Source organism: Argiope bruennichi, chromosome 4, assembly GCF_947563725.1.
Source record: "Argiope bruennichi chromosome 4, qqArgBrue1.1, whole genome shotgun sequence".
Lineage (NCBI taxonomy): Eukaryota > Metazoa > Arthropoda > Arachnida > Araneae > Araneidae > Argiope > Argiope bruennichi.
In genome coordinates this window covers 92056189-92066236 of record NC_079154.1, presented here as the reverse complement: position 1 = coordinate 92066236, position 10048 = coordinate 92056189, and the positions used below count along the sequence as shown (strand labels likewise).

Below are 10048 nucleotides of genomic sequence, written 5' to 3'. Positions count from 1 at the left end.
GTTCTTATTAAAACAACAACAAAAACCCATTAACTATTAATGACGCTATTGGCGGTTTTCTTCTCACTTTTTATTGAAATAACAAATCTGCTTTTTTGAAGCTTAGAAAATATTCGAGAGATAAGATTAGATTTTTTAAAAATAGGTGGTGGATGCGAAATTAGAAATTATTTAGTTTTTATTAAATTACAACTTTAACTAGATTTGTATGGAAATTTCGACCAAAAGTATTTACGCACTTTCTAATCTTGAAAATGCAATCTTTTCGAATTATCGCGTTGTAATTTAAAATATATATATATATTTCTGTTTGAGATCAAGGGCGCATGAAATAAATACTAAATCAATTACTAATCACTAAAAGCCGTGATCACGGAAGATACTTTGACGTTTCATCAGCTGGCAGTCCATGGAGCAGAGTGCAACACTTTATGATCGAGTCGCCAAATAATACCGAAAGCATGAACACATGAAATTAAATTACAGAGTTGGCTGCCGTTTTGGCGTTAATTTCGCCCTCACTTGGCGAAGCGAGATTGCCCTTCCGGTAGCAACCCTGACTCAGGCTTTTATGCCTCGTATTTTCCTCTGCTTTGTTTACATTGACACAAATTTGGCGCCGCAAGTTTTTCGACGATTCTGAATGTTGCATCAGTGAGCTACTCATCCGAACGATGTGATCATCCACCGGTGATAACTCCAGGAAGCCAGTCTAAATGCGACCAGGATTATGCGGACTGTCCAAGCCACGGCTCGGCGCACAGCTGGTGGTTGAAAACGGCTGGCGATTCAAAATGGTGGCTAACTTGAGAATCCCTCATCACTCGCCGCTGTTTACAATGTGACATTTCGAACTATCAAATCTCATTTTGTGAGTTGCGGCCGCACATGGGGAAAGAACAAGAACTTATAGACGCCGCAAGGAGTGGAAATATTGCAACGGTCGAGAGATATTTGAGTCAAAGAGCCAAGAGATCAGGCCCCCTTGCAAGGTGGGTAGAGTCTATTTTTCTCCCTCTCGAGGGGACCAGGTTGTTTTCGGGGATGGGGTATATTTCATCTTTGCTATCCATTTTTTTCCTTTCTCCCTTCTAATTTGAGGAAACCTTGATTGCAAATGTTGGCTTTCCTGCATACATTTGCAGCTTTTAATAGCGATTTCTTATAAAAGTGGTACTATTACTTGGCAGTGGAGTATAACGGTGCTGTACGACAAGGCTTAGTTCTGCGCATGATGAATATCATTTTTGTGTGCAAAAAACTATTTATTATGTAATATATTTTCACTAAAATTTTAATCAGAAATCATTTAATCATCAAATAAGTTCATTTATTATAATTTTAAATATCAATTGAATAGATTGTTGCATTAAGCTATTATTAATGTTGTTTATTACTGTCATATTTATTATTATTTTTATTTGAAAAAACAAACACATCAGATGAAGAATTGTCTAAAAATATTTAATACGTTGACACTTATATTGTAAAAATACGATCATACGAGTACAAACTTCAGCAAAATGATTACCAAAACATTATCCAGAATGTTCGATTGTTATTTTTATTTATCACTTTTTTTTTCCATTGCTTAGTTGTAGGGAAGTGTTTCTTGTATTAATACAAGTTTTATTTTGAAGTTTTTTAAATTGAATTTTAGATGATGTGTGATTATTATGTTGGTCGATTTTGAAAATTCACTGAGTTTAGTAAGATATGCTGTGCGGTTGATTATCAATAGTAGAGGCATATATAGAATTCTATAATGATTTAAAATTTCTTTTTTTTCTCCGTCATTAAAATATAGTTTATAATATGAATCATGTATTATATCTGCGATATTGATTTGAAAATAATCCTTCATTATTTCTAATTTTAAAAATACCTTATCTGTGTCAATACTGACATGCATAGTAAACAGTTAATTTTGTAAATAAATATAGGTACATGTTAAATAGGAAACCAGTGGGGATTTTTTACTCGTATTATTCGTTCATTCATTCATATTTTGCTGGCATTTATTTCTTTTATGTAAAAGTTCATAGATTTTCATCCTAGGAATATTCGTAGAATAAAACAATATTTATCCATGTGTAAACATACATAAAATGATTATTTTAATATTTTTAATTTGTGATGCTTTAGATGAATATATTTGTTCATAACACTCATTTTTTTTATTTCTTGATTGAGATTCTTGATTTTTTGATGAACAGATTCTATTTTCACATTTTATTATTAGTTTTTCCTAATGTTGCATATATTCTTGCTACTATTATTCTCATGAATGTTATTCTATATACTGTAGTTCATGCATGTATAACGTAAAAAAAATAATGCGAATTTTAAGGATTTAATATAAATAAGTAGGACAGTCTGTTTTTACAATGATCTTATCCTGTTTGCTTAAATATATTTCTACTGAATGTTAATTGTTCCTTCTTTTAAATTCATAATATATTTTTTGAAAGTCGTGAAAATTCACATTAATTTTTTTTATGCAAGTATGAAGATATTCAATCCTTTCCTGATATATATTTTCCGAATCGAAATGTTCTACTTCACTTATCAGATTAAAATTAATGCATTAGTGGAATGTAGATTATGTTCGGGAAAAAATGCTGATTTTAGTAGAAACATTGATGCATATTGTAAATATTAAGAAACGAAATAATAATCAAAAATTTATTTTCAAATATGTAGTTAAAAATTTTCAAATAAGAATCGGATAGTAGGAAAAATATTTAACAAATTAAAAGCTGTCTTTTCTATTGTTTTTTTTTTTTTAAATTTTTATTTATGCTAGCATGCACATGTTTTATTGATATTTCTTTATTTCGAATAGAGAAATTTTGCTAAATATCGTATCATAGTTCTAAGTTTGATAATCCTGATTTCTATAAAAATTTGAAATTATTGATCCTGAGAATAATTTTTTCAAATTTTTTTTTTTTTTGTATAATATATTTTTTTAATGTTACATGAACTTCATGAAAAACATTGCATATTAAACTTATTTGCTAGTGTGGGGTAAGAACCAAAGTTTTATTGTATAAAAATTAATGAACATATACTGCAATTTTAAGACTTGCAAATGCAGTTAGTCTAGTTTGAAGTCAATTTATTTTATAGTCAGAAATATTATATTCAAAATATTTGTTCTACGATATATTTTTGTGTGTTATTTAGGGCTTCTTTAGTATCCTTATTAGCGCATTTCGTACTTAAAATTTAATAGTCTAAACGAAAGTTTGTTATTACTGTAAGTTAGGTTTACTCATGTAATAATAATGCAAGAAATTTCACAAATATGTTGGCTTGCACCTAACGTAGCCCATTATTTATTTGTCTAATAAAGTTTAAAAAAAAGCATTAAGCATTTTAATTCCATCATAATTTTTACAAAAGAATATTTATTTCCTTGGATTATAATTTATTCCATGCAAATATGTTATGTTCTTTAAATGAGGCTTAAAAATGCAACATTTTATAAAGAACTCTATTGACAATCTTAAACACTCTTTGCCTGAAAGCTCAACTTCCAAAAGTCCCAAACACACGTGCAACTAGAATGAAGCACCTGCTGTCTATTTGTTGAATATTTATGTCTTTTTCACGGTGCGGTAATAAATTGTTAGATACATTTGCATATCTCTTAGAGAGTTTTAGAATATTCTGGAATAAATAACAGTGATATGTAACTGGAGATCAATTTCAAGTATGTTCTTTTATTCAGAAGTCCAGGAGGTATTTCGAGTATGTTTAAAATAGATAAATATTTTTAAGATAAAGTTTGTATAACGTTTCTGATAAATAATTTTAAGATAAAGTTTGTATAACCTTTGTGATAAATAATTTTAATATAAAATTTGTATAACGTTTGTGATAAATATTTTTAAGATAAAATTTGTATAATGATTGTGATAAATAATTTTATGATAAAATTTGTATAATGCTTAGGATAAATAATTTTAAGATACAATTTGTATAACGCTTAGGTTAAATAATTTTAAGATAAAATTTGTATAACGTTTGTGAACTATTTGTTAAACATTTTAATGATTTTCTAATTTTTTTTTTCTATAAGCAACGGAAAAAGACAGTTGAAAGAGCAATATATATATATTTTAAAGTTTCATAAAATACTTCATCCGTCATTTCTTTTTTTTTTTTTAAATTTCAAATTAAATTTATCTAAACAGTATGTAAACGTTATCCTAAAAATCTGTGTTGTGATGTTGATTTTTTTTCTGAAGACCTTCAACTCATCTGCTTATCACATGACATTAAAATATTTAAACACACCCTAGTTCGAAAGTATGGCAGACACAGTAAATCCTTCGAATAGAATAATATTTTTTCAAGCGCAATAGAAATAAATCTATCCAAAAGAAGTTCAAGGTCAAATAATCGACTTCAAGCCGTTTTAAGCTATTTTCTACAAATTCCAATTCAATTAAAATTTAAATTGAGCAAGGAATGGTTTAACGGGTAAAATTAATTTATCTGTTTTAATGAGAGTTTTTAAAGTATCACATTTAACCTCACAAGTTGACAATAGTGAGGGGAGGGGGTGATAGGTTTACCATGACAGGCAGTTAAAATGCTCTAAATCTGAGCCTTATGTAATCAAAAGTAACTGGTTTATTGAAGCAGAATTTATTGTAAATGAAATATTCATTTTTTACAATAAAAAAGCATATTAAAAAGAAAAATTGTGTTATTTTCATAAAGTGATTCTAGATCTTTACAACAAATATACTAAGATTCATCTTCCAAAGGTGATGCAGCTGTAGCTTTCTATTCATTTTCTAAGTTACTATTCTTGAGTATCGAATCAAATATTTTGTGACCTTTTCTTTAGAAGTGAATCATAAGTAAAAAACATTCTTATCTAGAACAAATTTCATATCAGATAAAATTTCGATGCTTAGATAAATAATCAAAGGTAGATTTGCTACTGTTTATGTTACAAAATTAAATTTTTATATACTTTTTAAGGTTAATCAATGAAAAAAGTTTAGTATATGAAGAATGAAATTCTTCTGATTATTTTTAAAAACATTGTTTTATTATTAAATTATAATTATGAGATTTTCAGGATTTTGTATTTCATTTTATTTGTAAACATTTAATATTTAGTAAACGCTTTTATTAATTAACATTTGACTATATGATTGTAGAAATTTCTACAGTGCACTTTTTTAAAATGTTTTCTCTTCATTCACATTCCAGCGCTATTTTATTTAGTGCTACAAGCTAGTGCTGTAATTAGTGCTACAAGCAATTACGAATAGACGCATTCTTTCAATTCCGTGCATGAATTTTCCATGTTTTTTATTCATCCTTCCTTTTTTCCCATTCATGGATCCACCTAAATGAAGCATTTTTTTTTTTTATACAGTAGCCGCCACCCTTACCAAAGTTGATGACCTCGTAACCAAAACAATCCGTTCTCCCTTCATATTGATTCTGGAAAGGCCATTGGTGGCACGTGCGAATGTAAATTTGTACTATCTAGTTTCAGAATGACTTTTAAGTCACAGTTACAGATATCTCGTTAGTTCCGCACTGCTTAATTCCTTAATTGCTGTGGTATCTCCTGTAATGGGCCTCACTTTCGTCACACCACACCCATATCTCCCAAGGCTTCCCAGCACCATGGCATTCAGTCACAATCAAAATATACTTAGCCTATGGCGAAGGCGGACCCCATCAATACCTCGTTGAGACTCAAGGCGGATCAGGTATTGTGTGAGGTACATCCAATCGATCTGGATGTGAGATAAATGATTCTTCTGTAAATACACAGTAGTTTCGTTCAGAGAATGGATAATCTCTGGAAGTCATCAAGTTACAACTTAATACGATTGTTAAAGTAATGGGAATGGCATACTGCCATAGTGCCCGGAAGAAAGTTCAAATGCTACTTCAAATAAAGAACGTGACAATAAGTCATTAGTCATCATGTGATGTGGTATGCGGAACCTCGATTGTTGATTATGATATGAATTTTTAAAAGAACTGTTGGTTGAAACTTGCATGAAATTATTTGCGAAAGCACAAGCTCTGAAGTTCCTTTTTCAATTAGTTTGAGACACATTGATTTTCTGGCTTTTTAAATATTTAAACATATTTATTATTAAAAAAAATAAATTTATTTCGCTTTTATGGAGTTGAAATTAAATATATTAATTATTTTTAAAAATTATGTTAGCTAAAAAAACGCTAACAGAACTAAACTCATTAACTAAAAAAAGCTAATAAAAATCTTTCAGTTTTAATAACGGTACATTTAAATCAGAATTTGAGAATAAAAAAAAATTTAAATTTTAGTGCATGGTGGAAATCAAGCTATTTAAATAAGAAAATGGAATATATTATTTTTTATTGAAAACTTTATTACACGAATATTTAAAAATATTACTGTTAATGAGTGGAAGAATATAAATTCATATAAATTTATAAAAAAACCTGTTTATGTTAAATTAAATAACTGTATCAGACTTGTTTGACAAGAATTTTTGATTTTCTAAATTCATTATAAATTGAAATTTGCGAATGATATTTGAATTATTTCAATTTATGACAAATAGAATTTACTATTAAGTTTTTATAATGCATTTTTTTAAATTTTTAAATTTTATTATATTTGAAAATTTATCGCCATTATAAACACTTAAAATTCACATTTAGAAAATGAAGATTTCATTTAAAAAGTAGAGAAAAAAATCTTATTAATTTATTATAATTATTTTGACTTCTGCCTTCTAATTTTTATTTAATTACTCAAAATATGAAATTATGAAGTAAGTCCTTTAACAATTTTAAGAAATCTGTAAAACTTTCTTTTTTTCAAATAAATCGTTTTATTTCTTTAATTGATAATACATTTTTTATATATTTAAAATCATGATATATTTAATATACTATCATGCAAGCATAATTAAAAAAATATTTTGAATTTTATTAACCTATTAAAAATTGTTAACATCATTTTATATTTCTCATGAATTGAAGTCATAAATACACATTACATCATGTTACACATTACATCACTTGTAGTTCGCCGCTCTTTCTAAGACAAAAACCGCATTTTAAATTTATTTGAATTGATTACTCAGTTTCCTCTTTGGTAACAATACATCACAAATCTTTCTTGAGCATAACAATGTAATTTCGGATTCGAGTACAATCATTTATCAGAAATACACAATTGAAATAAGATTTATTTTATATTGATAGCACAAAATCGATGCGTAATGGTCTTATCTGGAACTTAAACTTTGAAGGAGATTCTTAAAGGTCAACTAGATTGCAAATTGTGAATCACTGGTTTAAAAATACTTGTAGATGTGAAATCTTGAAGATTTTATAAGATCCGGTTTGTCTTTACTTATTACGCTTAGTTTCTCTTTCCTTTTTTTTATGAGGTGATGGGATTTTGAGGGGAAAATCACTTGCGGATTTTAATTTCATACATATATATTACTTTCTAAATATGTCACTTACCTCTCCGTTTGTCAGGTAAATATACTAAAAAAAATTTAAAATTCTTACATTGCATTTTATTTTAAATTTGCTTTTTTAAAAAAGATTTTGAATCATGAAATTTTTAATAAATAAAATTATATATCTACCACATTTTGAGTCGAAAATGGAATTTATTGCTAGGTAAAAATTTTATCAAACAATATGTATTTTCTTTCTCCAAAAACAGTTTTTATACACAATTTTTCAAAATAAATATTTCTAATATTTTCTTTTCTAATTTATGCAGGTTTACATTATTTTATTTGAAAATTTTAAAAAAATTATACACGTAAGGTTAACTCTTGCTGTTTTAAATTTTATTCTTTTATATCTTCTTAAAATAAATAATTTCGAATCTGCTTATAATTTTTTATGTTTAGTTTTATTAAAATGTAAAGAAATAAAACTGAAAATTTTTTTTCAGTCTGAGAATATTTTTTACCTTATAATTCTAATGAATTTTGTTGATAAAAATATGGAATAAATAAATTACTCCAAGCAACAACGATGGAATTACGAGAGCATTAATTTTATAAATAATATTAAAAGAAGTTTCGTTTCATTAAATAAATAAATAGAGATTTTATTTATACAAATTCTAATTTGTGGTATAATTGATCGAAAAAAGCTAATTTAATTTTATTTATTAAAATGTATTTTATCTTGAATATTTAACGTTTTCTTTTCCTCTTTAAAATGAACAATTTCTTTCTTTTTCTCTTTTTTTTACCTTTTAATTTTATTATAATTCATGAAATCGACTAACTGTTTAAAGGCTTATATTTTTAATACAATAATTTATTAAAAATAATAAAACTTAATATTTTCTTTTCTTTAATATATTTTATGAGATTATTCGCAAATTTTATGAATATGAAATTACAGGCTAGATTAGCGTTGCAGCAAAACAACAAAAACAAATGTTGCGGAACTTTCTAAACTTTCATTCCATTAAAAAAATAAAATGGAATTTCTTTAGAAGAAACGTTAATATGTGACTTGATTAATGGAAGGGAAGAATGTGGTTCATATCAAAAATAATAATTCTTTAGCAGTGAGTCATTATTATTGAAATTTGTGGTTAGTGAACCATTATATATTTTCATTTCATGCTGAATGCAAAGCAAGTTTTTTGAAGAAATTTTTATTTCTCAGAAGGCAATTGTGTATGGCGAAAGTGATAATGACTTTTGTTACAAGGAATTTAACTTTTACATTTCAAAAACTCATTTTAAGGAAAAATATTAGGGGTATGAAAAACATGTAATGACGAAATTAAAGCTTCTGCCAAGTTTTTGATTTCATTTTTAAAATACTCATACATATATATAATAACAACATTGCGTAAATGTGTATGTTTATGTTTCTACATAAGACATATTTCAAATCAAGAAAATAAGTTAAAATTAGAATTCCTGAAATTTTTCAGTTATTTCTAGTAAAATACATTGAGAATCAAATTCGTTCTCTTATTGTTGTATATGTAATTAAGATAAAATCACTCTTTTTTCACCTTTACTTGCACAAATAATTTAAGTTTTATCTGTGTAACAAATTGTTTTATTTCCTCATATTTTTTTACGCGATGAATCATAAGATAATTATGTAGAAGATTATATATATATTTTTAATAAATCATTTTATGATTTTAAATAAATTCTATTAAAATACTAAATTTGAATGTGCTACTTGAATTTGTGTTTAAAGTGGTTCAAATTTTCTTAAATAATCATTTCTTTATAACCTCCAAAAAGCAAAAATTAACAAATTTGTTTTTGATGTAAGAGAGAGGAATTTTTTTAAAAAATAAAGCATAACTAGATATAAGATATTATCAATAAAATACGAAATATAAGTATTGGCCAGTTTTAAGTATTGACCAAGTCTTCCAGGCAAGCTAGCAGCCTATATCGATATGCTGAACAGTGTATGTAAATAGAATTTCGCATTACATGCCTTAAAAAAGAAGAAATTTAAATTCGCCTTTTAAAGAAAATATTTGAACCTCTTCTCCGAAATATCGTTTCATAAAAATGTTTTAAACTTTATTAATCTATACTTCGTAATATATTTTAAAAATTTCTATTAATTATAGTAATGACAGCATGAGCACGAAAATGTATTTAATATCATTAATTAGTGCTTAAATATAAATTCAGTACTTAAAAACCCATGAAAAATATTATTAGAATACATTTAAAAATATAAAAAGTTAAAAATATAAAATGTTAATAAAAAGTTATTAATATGATAAAAATATGTAAATAAAATTGATAATATTAAAAAAATATATATTTATATAAGCTTAAACTAATGTTTAAATATTTTATTTACGGTAACTAGTAAAAAAAATATTGAGGAGAAATATTAAAATCTCGTCTAATTTTTGATTAAAAAAAATTCAAATTTCGAGGAACCTTTTCTTAGATACAGGAACTAACGACATGGCAAAGTCGATAGTTATAGAATCAGCGGTTTTGTGCGGTTTTTACATAAAATATGTCACAGGTTACTG

General features: G+C 26.3%; 1 protein-coding gene across 1 annotated transcript in view; it reads left to right on the top strand.

The window, feature by feature from the left end:
* Positions 1–546: 546 nt before the first annotated feature.
* Positions 547–10048, top strand: part of LOC129966370 (ankyrin repeat and SAM domain-containing protein 1A-like) — a 106606-nt gene continuing 97104 nt past the window's right edge. The window contains exon 1 of the mRNA XM_056080793.1: positions 547–992. Within this exon, the coding sequence (XP_055936768.1) occupies positions 889–992 (104 nt within the window). The 5' untranslated portion in view covers positions 547–888. The remainder of the gene's footprint in view (positions 993–10048) is intronic.